General features: G+C 34.8%; 1 protein-coding gene across 2 annotated transcripts; it reads left to right on the top strand.

Annotated features, from left to right (window-relative positions):
• The first annotated feature begins 322 nt into the window (after window positions 1-322).
• On the top strand, window positions 323-10288 carry LOC140046521 (inosine triphosphate pyrophosphatase-like). 2 transcript variants are annotated; one of them, XM_072091193.1, is made up of 9 exons: window positions 352-380; window positions 4823-4888; window positions 6196-6247; window positions 6694-6758; window positions 6967-7040; window positions 7645-7676; window positions 8116-8228; window positions 8781-8857; window positions 9659-10288. In XM_072091193.1, exons 2-9 carry the CDS (start codon window positions 4829-4831, stop codon window positions 9804-9806), a joined length of 621 nt encoding a protein of 206 aa, XP_071947294.1. In that variant the 5' UTR covers window positions 352-380; window positions 4823-4828; the 3' UTR covers window positions 9807-10288. The 2 variants fall into 2 exon arrangements, with proteins under 2 accessions (XP_071947293.1, XP_071947294.1); XM_072091192.1 differs by lacking the exon at window positions 4823-4888 and having other exon boundaries at window positions 323-452.
• Window positions 10289-11194: the final 906 nt, after the last annotated feature.

Raw genomic sequence — 11194 nt, 5'->3', positions numbered from 1 at the left:
ATATATGGGCACATCACATTTTTTGTCACATCAAGTTTGATAATGTAGACAAAGCTTTAGTGGCAGTTTACACATCCAGATTTGTTTATAACATTTTAAATTCTTTCTTGTATACTTTGTGAGAGAATCAAAGTTGCTTTTAAAGCAGTCTACCTTGTGACGACACATACACCAATTAATTTGTTGTTTAATTTTTAAATTTTAAAATGAATATGTTCTAAAGAATTATATTCTGTTCAGTAATAAATGTTTTTGTGAAAAGTTTAATTGTCAGAAAGACACAAATGGCGTTCCATAGTGTATAACAATTTCCAGAGAGAGCAACACGTGCGTAGGCCTAGCAGTTTGTGAGTGTGTGAGAAGTGTGAACAGCCGAAAAACAAAAATTGAAAATGTCGAAAGAGATTAGAAAATTAATATTTGTTACAGGAAATGCCAATAAATTAAGAGAGGTAACACTGTATATTATAGCAATATTTAATAAATAATTAGCCTAGGCCTAGCTAGGGCTATTTAGCCCCTTCTTCTTCTTCCAATTTATTTAGTGCAAACTTCAGACTTGAAGACTAGGCCTATATAGCACCTAACTAGGTAGGTAGCTCCTAGAGGGCTAGGTAGGTAGCTCCTAGAGGGCTAGGCCTAGCCTAGCTAGGGGGCCTGGGCCTAGCAAGGCCAGAGCTAGCCTCACCTAGGCCTCGATAGCCTACTATCTCCTTCCTATGGATTAGGCCAAGTTGAGCCGCCGGCGATTTTTTGGGGTAGTACAAAGTGCGAGGCAGGGAAGGCATGCGAGGCAAGTCAGAAATTTATGCGAGGCATCGTTTTACCATCATCAAAAAATGCGAGGCATCATTTTATCATTTCTCAAAATTGCAAGGCAGGAAATCACCGAAATTGAAGTAGCCTAGGCCTAGGCCCGCTAGGCTAGTTTCCTTTTGCACCTGCCTTGTATTTTAACCAACTTTATCCTGAATACCACAGCTTAGAATTAGTAGGCCTACTTTAATGAAGAAAAATCACATAAAAGTAACAATAAATCCATTAAATTGGTGATTTTACAGACGTTGTTTTTCTCGCATTTCGCACACTCAATGTTCAATATTTTGGTTTCTATGGAACGACAAAAGAGCAAAATTAATTAGAGGGCTAAAAACTCTGTGGAATCCATTTATATTTAACGCATTATTTGGTGAAAATCAAGTACAATTTCAATAGATTTTGTCACTGTCAGTAAGGAAAAATTTTACTGTTGATAATGTACACGGTTTCGTTAACCTTTTTTTAAAGAATAAAATAGAAAAATTCATCATAATATCCTTAGTAGAATGTCCTAGGTCTAGACTAGGTAGTGATGTTGATTTAGGATCGATTATTATTCTTTGAAAACAGAACAGTATCAGCAGTAACATATTACAACATTTTTATTGACAAATTAACAAATATATTGAAATAAAACGTGTTTTTCACCAATAAATGCATGAGAAATTGACGCATTCCACTGAGTTTTAGTCCTCTATTATCGTTGCTCTTTTGGCGCTCCATAGAAACAAAAATATTGAACATTGAATAAGTGAAATTCGCGAACAGTGTGCGAGAAACACGCCTGTAAAATCATTAATTTAAGGATTTATTTGTTACTTTTTATGTGATTCTTTCATTAACCCATTGACCCCTAAGTTTATTTTGCTCCCCTGGGACCCAAAAAGCATATGTCATATAATTAACCCTAACTTTTTTTCTAAACACAGACATTAAAAAAATTAAAAAACAAAAATAATGCAAAGGACATTTTATTTCCAAATATGTTATCAAATTTGTGTTACAACTTATTTTGGCGGAGTATGGATTATGCAAATTTTAGAAATATTTTAGGAAAATTATTAAAAATTTGTAATTTATCTTTGACTACCAAATGCACAAAAATTAATAAATATTTCATAATAAAACTCATCTCTTCATCAGAACCTATTTCTTCTCTTCAAAATAAGACCAAACTTGACCATTATGAATGACCGGTTTCGAAATTATGAAGAAATTAGTAGACTGACTCATCCGACGATGACCATATGGGGCCTAGGCCTATCGGGAGCCGCCCCGAGAGCGTCGTCGCCGCTGTTTGTTCACCGGGAATGTTAAAAAAAACATCCCGAAAGCGACTTGGAATTCGGGATTCTCACGCGCACCGGCATCCCTCGGGAGCTTAGTCCGCTGTTTTAGACGTGTAGCTTGCAGAAAATTTGACGAAAATGCGTCGAAAACTTATGAAATTAAAACAAGTTTGGTATCAAAATGTTTGTCAAAAGTTATGCTTCAATAAACTGACCTTTGCGCAGAGTTTGAACAAATATTTCATGCCCATAATGCATCTGACATGTCAGGGTTCATATTACAATCAAAGGTAAACAATATGGCGCGGCCCTAGTGAGGACATCTTCACGACTTTTCTCCGGTAGAAAAATCACATTTTTACATGGAAATATGACGATTTAGACACTGTAACTGATACATAATCTTTATTTATTATACATTTATTGTATACAAGCTTCAAAATAGTGATTATCAGAAATAAAGATGGATTTTAGACGATTTTACGTTGTATGTTTAGGCCTAGATTCATTCAACGCGCCTGTCGCGTTTCGAACAGCGTGCTTCGAAAAACGGTTATATTTTCGAATTTTATTTTCAAACTAACTTCAACAATTGTTTTTATATATTTAGAAGCATATTTTTAAAAAAGAAGTTGTGAGTATTTTGTATAATTTGTTGTTACGATTCATGCACAGCAAACTGCGCATGTAAATTCGATTTACTTTTTTGTTGTTGATAATTTGTTTACAATGACCTTGACTTTTAACCTTTTGAGCGCTTTAAGCGCTTATCGTGGTGAATCGGTTAAAGTACTCATGAGGTATACTTCTAAGGTGTGGTATTCACACGATAAAGTTAGTTATCAAATTTGGAGTAAAAATACAAGCGAAGGAAACTAGCGCCAGGTTTATTAGTACGTACATGGACAACAATAAATACAACGCCGTGGTTAGGATTCCGGCACCGGAACTCAACTGCCCAGCGTTGGGGAATCCGGCACGCGATTGCGCATGCCCAGAGTGAGGTAATCGGCGACTCTATACTCGATCCATCCATCTACAGCAGACTATAAACAGCGATGGATTATAGCTGCGCCACGGCGAACTAGCCTAGATGCCTACCAGCTAAATGTGACCAGGGGCCTATTTATTTCGTAATTAAAAAAATGGTTGCTTCCTGACTAGTTTTATGATTTTTCAAGTACAAAATAAAAGATTTCATATAACGCATTATACTGTAATAACATGCGTATACAAGTTGATTTGTTGACGGCAGCCGCCACGCAGATATGATGTGAAAAAAACAGAACCGTTCGGGAAGTCGGGGTCGCTACGCTATTCACTCTGTCTAATAAAATTACAGCCTTACGATTCTTAGATAGATAGGCTGATTCTTATCAATATCATAATAATTATTTTAACGCGTGGCGTAGTGGTATTTTAATTATTAATTCATATGGCCTAGGCTAGGCTAGGCCAAGGAAGTTTCATCCATCGCTCTCTCGCTCGCGCAACGACTAACTATAGGCAGCAATAGGCTACAGTAAATCCCTAACACTCTCCGACTCTCGCCGGTGGTGTGGTGGTGCGCGGTAAAGTGCAAAGCTATAATTACTTCGCTCTGGGCATGCGCAATAGCGTGTCGGATTCCCTAACGCTGGGCAGTTGAGTTCCGGTGCCGGAATCCTAACCACGGCGTAAATACAAATCGTTCGCAATATACCTAGCTTACTAAAACAGGAATAGTGTATCATTATTAAATATTACACCAATTATTATTATATCAAAATTGATTAAATTATTTTCTACATAGGCCTCTTATCTAGGTTAGGGCTAAGCATATTAGCTAAAGTTTAATTTTAGGCCTAGTATTACAATTGTCGGACGTAAGTCTTTTTTCACACGCGCTCCAGAATTCTGTCGCAATTTGTTTTTCTTTGCGGCATGTTATTGGATCGGCATATCAGTTACCTTTTATTCACCGCCAGTTATTGAACTTGTCCTGGCAATCGCTGTTCACCTTATTTGCGAGAGAGGTACACGTGTTGTTCCTAGAGAATGGAATGTCAAAAATGTCTTTGGCACGCCGCTCAGAGAGAAGCCTGTGCGTTGCTGCTGAAACCACGTGCTATAGGAGGGGAATGCACCACAATCCTCTGAGCTGAGGGCTGAATCATTCCGCTACTGCTATATAGTAAAGAGGGATTTTCCATCTCTCGGGTCTACCGGATCTAGGCGCAGGGGTGTGACAACATATTATTTTCACTCTGCTATGTTCGAGAGCCATGTGAGTGAACACGCTCGAAATGCCAACAAACATTGCAGTCATTTGATGAGTGTGTCGCTATAACAATTATTGTTTATCGAAAGTTGAAGACTGTCGTTCAGATTTTTGAACCGTAGTTTGGGCACTTTTGTAAAAGTAAAATTTGACACGATATGACTTGAATTAAAAAACAATCGTTACATAAAAATAAACAACATGATGAGTGTATACACGAATCTATTTAGATACGCTTGTATCGATTGATTATTAGGCCTATAATATAGCATAATAGCACGTTAAGATATGCCTCGCACCTTTTTGAAATTGTAAACTATATGCCTTGCATGCCTCGCACTTTTGGAAATGATAAAATGATGCCTCGCACAAATATTTGGCATGCCTTGCTTGCCTCGCTGCCTCGCACTTTGTCAACACTCGATTTTTTGTGTGAACAGCCGAAAAACAAAAATTGAAAATGTCGAAAGAGATTAGAAAATTAATATTTGTTACAGGAAATGTCAATAAATTAAGAGAGGTAACACTGTATATTATAGCAATATTTAATAAATAATTAGCCTAGGGTTATTTAGCCCTTTCTTTTTCTTCCAATTTAGTGCAAACTTCAGACTTGAAGAACTATAGCCTAGGTGGGTAGCTCCTAGAGGGCTAGGCCTAGCCTGCTAGTGGGCCTGGGCCTAGCAAGGCCAGAGCTAGCCTCACCTAGGCCTCGATAGCCTACTATCTCCTTCCTATGGATTAGGCCAAGTTGAGCCGCCGGCGATTTTTTTTTTCGTACATAAGTTGGGTACCCCTCGTGAAAGTCACAAAATAAACATGAATAATTCATCAGTTAAATGTTCTTGTTTCGTGTGCACCCAAGCGTATAGCAACAAGAAGTGATTACACAACTGCGATACAATTCTAGGCCTATCCTCTCCGCTGTGGGTTGCGGCATGCGATTTCATAAAAGAATAGCGGCGTTTTGTGTGGATTGTCAAAATAATCAGCCTTTAGTAGTATTAATGGTGTTTTTTGATAGAATTTATTACTAAAGAATAACGCGTGTTAAAATTATAGTTTCTATTAATACTATTTATTAGGCCTAATTATTGGTCTCTAAAGCCCATGTCTATTCTAGTATTCCGTGTGTGTGTGTTAGGTATGACACAGTCCGAGTAATAAGTCAGCAAAATTAAACAATTACATTACACTAAAATACATTTTTTATTCCATCTCATGTGTTTATATATGCGCATTTTTAAAGTTCCTTTGAGTAAATGCATTATTTAAAAAATACAGTACAAAAATTTTACACATTCTTTATTCTCGTGGGTTTTTTTGAGCTATGTCCAATTACTACTTAGTTGAATGTGTCTTGCCACATTTTGCATAGTGGTGTGTGTGAAGAAGAGTGCGCGAAGGCAATCACATGAATTGACCTAGAATCCTAGGCCTAGAAAGAATCGTATTGCAGTTGTAATCACTTGTTGCTAAATACGCTTGGGTGCACACGGAACAACAAATTTAACTGATGAATTATTCATGTTTATTTTGTGACGTTTCATGAGAGGTCCCCAACTTATGTACGAAAAAACAAATTGCGAGCCGCCGCCAGAAAAACGTTATTTTCTATGAAACGCCAAATGCTAACTTTCGCCGGTGCTCGTTTCTTTTTAATAGGCCTAGCCTATTATAGATAGAAGCTCTTTCTATGTATATTATTTTAGGGATAACAATGTATATTCAAAAGTAAATATTACAATTAAAGATATAATAATGAAAATCTGACTTAGTTTCTGAAATATAAGGTCACGTTTTTTTTCTTTTTTTTGGCATAAAAAGGTTAAAGCTATTTTAGGTGAACAAATACAAGTTGTATCACAGAAAATTGACTGTAAGTTACCACATATTCGTTTTATCAATTTTATTTTTGTGATTTCATGAATGAAAATAAAATGGTAAAGAGATGGATAGTGTACTTTGTAGATTACCGGTATATTAGAACCCCTCAATTTGTTAGATTTGTAATGGAGCTGTAGCTGAGCTGTAGTTTGATGGTTAATGCTTGCCTTCCAACCCCGAGGTTCAGACTCTTTCAACTCCACTCCTAAGCCTTTATAAATGAGACTTACTTTTATAAGCACGATAAATTATTAAATAAGTAGTTTATCCATCCTGTAATTAGTGGGTTACTCGCTGTTGGATGTGTATGATGAAATAAAGAAAAATATATTGATCTTTAAAATCACAATTGTAAAATATGCCCAGGTACAGTATATAAATGAAACAAGACTGTTGATGATTTTATTATTTACCGTATCTGATATTTGCTTTTTCCAGTGCCAGAGTTTCAAGGAGAACCAGATGATATATGCATTAACAAGTGCAAAGAGGCAACAAAAGAGGTAACAAATCTTATATTATTTTGAAACATGACAATATTTGCGATAATGAAATAAGTTGCCCAAACCAGAACCAAAATTATTTATTGTACGCATGTGCAATAGAGATCAAGCATTTACAAATTAGAGTTTCTGAAGCGATACTGGCCAGAAATAAAAACATTGGAAAATAAAAATATACTATAGTATTTATTTGATTTGTTTTTTATAGGTGAAAGGGTCACTGATTGTTGAGGACACTTGTTTATGTTTCAATGCTCTTGGTGGTTTGCCGGGTCCATATATGTAAGTATTTTAAAATTAAAATTGTTTAGGAAATTTCCCCCCAAAACCAGTTAACTGTCCCATCTTGATCATGCATTCCAATTATTAATCTATAGTTTCCCATGTGTTTCATAATTTTTTATATTTATTATTTTTAAAATTGATGGCTGTACCTGAGCTTTAAATCTAAAAAGCATCTTTGTTGATACAATGGTAATGCTTATTACATGTTTCATAATTTTAAGGTTTTATTTATGTTATTAAGCTTTTTGAAAATTAGCACTTATAACCATGGGGAGAAATTACACAATCAAATCTAAAAAACAATTATCCACCTTATACCCACCATCTTTTTTCCCCTTTCTAGGGAGTCACCAGACATGTAATACCTTAGGTTAAACTACCTAACTACTGAAAAAAAGTATGTCTGAATTTTGCCAAATTTTTTATTTAACCATTTTAAGGGAAATTCATGTTTATACATATTTGATTTATTGACAAATTCATGCCTGTACCTAAGTTTTAAATATAAAAAGCATCTTTGTTGATCACAATGGTAATGCTTATTACAAGTACAGTACAGAATTTTTAAATTTAAGTCATACATATGTTACATTGTTTTCAGAAAATGGTTTTTAGAAAAATTAGGTCCAGAAGGTAAGCCATCCTTATTGTGTAATATAATAGTTTTTTTAATTTCAGTGTGTGTAATTGACCCTTTTTCTGGGGTAGCGTTTGGATGGACTTTTATTAGCAAATGGCACCCTAATGTCAAGCACAGAACATGTCTTGTTATTTTTAAGAACATGTGAAATAATTATAGAAAGAAAGATAAGCTTTTATTCCAGGTAGTATATTTTTTAGGTATGTTCAGATGTTGCAGCTTTTGAATAAAAACTAAACATCAGTGTTGTAGGTGGTTTACACTAATCTTTTGTGGTTGATGCCAATAAACTTTAAACATACTTCCATAAGTCTGAACAAACCCTTTATAATTATCACTTTTATTTTCGTTCATTGTATTAATATACAATACAGCATATTTTATTATTTAAACATACTAACTTTTAGGGAGTTACTTTCTTTATCTACCAAGGACTTCATCGTATGCTTACTGGATGGGAAGATAAATCTGCATATGCATTATGTACATTTGCATATTGTTCTGGACCAGGTGAAGAAGTTCAATTGTTTCATGGTAAAACCCCGGTAAGTTGATTGAAAAATTACTGTTTGTACATGATATTCCTATCAGGGGATGGGACATGTCCATGAAGAATAAAAGTTTCTAGATTCATTGGTTTAGGGGGGTCATGGAGGTCAAGAGTTCAGTACTAGATATTTTAATAGGCATTTGCTTTGATGCATACCGTATTTATTGTATAAACGCCCAGCTTTGATGAATGCCTCCCTCCAATAAATGCCCCCATAGAACATTATTTGGAATAAATAATAAACGTTTTCCTCAAATAAAGGCCCCACCACATGCATACACACAATATTTTATTACAACACATTTCTATTTTTAGTAGAATTCATTGTTTGGCATGATCTACAATTTACAAAGCATTTTGATGTATTTTATCACTTCTTGATATTAATTGTGTTTTTTTCATATAGCCCTGGGTATTTATTTGATTATACAACAATGTTACATCCCAAAAAATAAACGCCTCCCTCAAATAAACGGCCCCTAAAAACCCTCAAATAAATGGGGTATTCATATTCCAGTTTACAGGATTTCTATTGTATATTCCTCAGGGTAAAATTGTAGAACCAAGAGGCAAGACAACATTTGGATGGGATCCATGTTTTCAACCTGATGGATTTGATGAAACGTAAGTTACCAATGTTTTGATTTGTAAACTATACTAATTATTCATGTTGCTACGTGTTAAACATTTTTTTTTTAATGGTTTTGTTTACGTCAAAATATTTTGTGTCAATTATAGTAGAATATGGGGGAAACCAGTCTGGAAATTAAATATTAAAATTTTTTTGTCCACATATTTGCTTAAATCTGGTCGGTTTCTTAATGTTAACGTAGACAACAACAAAAGATGTGCGTAGTGTTGATGTTTGCTATGATGATTAAGAAATCCATTATAAATGTAAAGATGAGTGTGCTAGTAACCCCCTTCACCACTGTAATTAGCGGGCTGACCTCGGGAAAATCATTTTTCATTCAACAATTATCGGAATACAATTATTTTGATAAACGGTTCGATGATATAATGTGGGGTTATGGAGAATATTAACCACTTTCCACTGAACTTAGTGGGTCTATTAACAATATTCAATTTTTATAGGGATTCGATAGAAACGATGGAACCATTTAGTATTATCATCAATGATTTGATGACCGAATGTAGCCGCGATAAGAGTGTAGTCAATATGTTTACAAATGAAAGATTTCGGGTATTATATGTTCATTATGCAAAGCTCATGCCAACAATAAGTAATTAAAATAATAATAAAGCCAAAAAAAGAAAGACCTTGCAATAAATATGAATTAATTACAAAAACTCAAATAATTATTTAAATATGAAATTTAAAGCCTGGACTTCTCTCCATATTCTACTCATATTGGGAACTCATTCCAATTTGTTGATAAGATTTTATTTTATTTTGTTTAACAGTTATGCAGAGATGACTGATGCTGTCAAGAACTCGATATCTCATCGAAGTAAAGCACTGACAAAACTTGCAGCCTTTCTGACTAAGGAGTCTACAGTCAGTAAAGACACAGAAGAACCTGAATCAAAGAAATCAAAAACAGAATCATGAATGAGAATCTATTTAAAAAGTGTAAATTTGATTTTCCATATTATATTTTTAGGGTATGGTGGTTTTGTATATACAGTATACAGTATATATTTCATTTTCCTGATGAAGTAGAGACACCAGTATACGTGGGTGAATACAAGGTCTTTTAAAAGAGTTGTCACAATAGATTGCCGTCTGTCATCATTCAATCAATCTTTATTTTAATCATAATCACACAAAAAAACAAATACAATATTAAGATGGAGGACGTACAACAAAGAACAAAATGACATTTAAATAAAATTGCATTGCCTATTAGTATTAGTTCCATATTCATGGTTGGAGTAGGTTAGAGTTCATGCTTCGGCAGCCATCTCTATCCAATGCTTGCCTCACACATTTGTCATAACTTTTGGTGTTGCTCCATTCTTTGAGATCATCAGTCCATTTCCTACTAGGTCTGTCTCTTTCTCTTTTACCTTCTATTTGTCTCTCAAGAAGGGGTCGCTGCAACATTTTCAGCCTTATCATATGTCTGTAGAATCGTATACTCTTTCTTTTCATAATAAGAAATAACTCTTTCTTTTTCAACAATACATTTCTATTCGAGATCATCCTTTACCATGTTATTTTTAACAATCTTCTATATAGCACCACATCTCAAATGCTTCCATTCTGTCTGAGACAGGTTGCTAGAGAGTCCAGGTGTCGCATCAGAGCTTATCAGAAAGAGTTGATTTTGCAATGCCTATCTTAGTCTTTTTGGCATTGATCTTTGTGCCATACTCTTTGCCCACTCTATTTCATCTCTGCAAATCATTCTCACTACTTGCAAAGAGGACCGTATCGTCTGCATGTCTGAGGTTATTGATATTCACGCCTCCTATATTTACACCTTTCAGATGTATATATATCTGTTCTGAGTAGAGATTGAACAAGGATGGGAACAGAAGGAGATGCAATAGTCGATCTTTAAGCGAACAACATCGAAGAGATGGGAGAGCCTCTTCATGTAACAATCCAAAGAGGATACATTGCATAGCTCTTTTTTTTTCAATAAGTTGTTGCCTTGTATAATTATTTTATTGCATTTTACCTAATTATCCTTTATGTCAGAGTCTGTAAATAAATGTTTTGAAACTAGAAGTCCCTGTAAACCAGAGTGGACAGGCATATTCAATCAAACTTCCTTTTATGCTTAATACCCTATCTTGCATGTGTTAGTCCATGCACGTTGAACTCCATCATAATGTCTCTCCTTCCAGAAGTGAATGACATTTGATTTTAAAAATTGGCATCCAGTTTGGATGCAAGCACATTGTTACACAGCCTGATTGAAATCGAACAATTATTGGCTTGTCAGTAATAGCACTTAAATTCGATGAGATACTTAAATATTGTCAGACTTG

Source organism: Antedon mediterranea, chromosome 4, assembly GCF_964355755.1.
Source record: "Antedon mediterranea chromosome 4, ecAntMedi1.1, whole genome shotgun sequence".
Taxonomy (NCBI): domain Eukaryota; kingdom Metazoa; phylum Echinodermata; class Crinoidea; order Comatulida; family Antedonidae; genus Antedon; species Antedon mediterranea.
This window is presented reverse-complemented; position numbering and strand designations above follow the sequence as displayed.

What these genes read in the sequence shown, in the direction of transcription:
- LOC140046521 (XM_072091192.1), top strand. Translation starts at nt 393, where the DNA reads ATGTCGAAAGAGATTAGAAAATTAATATTTGTTACAGGAAATGCCAAT. An exon ending in ATGCCAATAAATTAAGAGAG is followed by an intron (nt 453 to 6,195) that starts GTAACACTGTAT and finishes TGGCATAAAAAG; the next exon opens with GTTAAAGCTATTTTAGGTGA. An exon ending in TGTATCACAGAAAATTGACT is followed by an intron (nt 6,248 to 6,693) that starts GTAAGTTACCAC and finishes TGCTTTTTCCAG; the next exon opens with TGCCAGAGTTTCAAGGAGAA.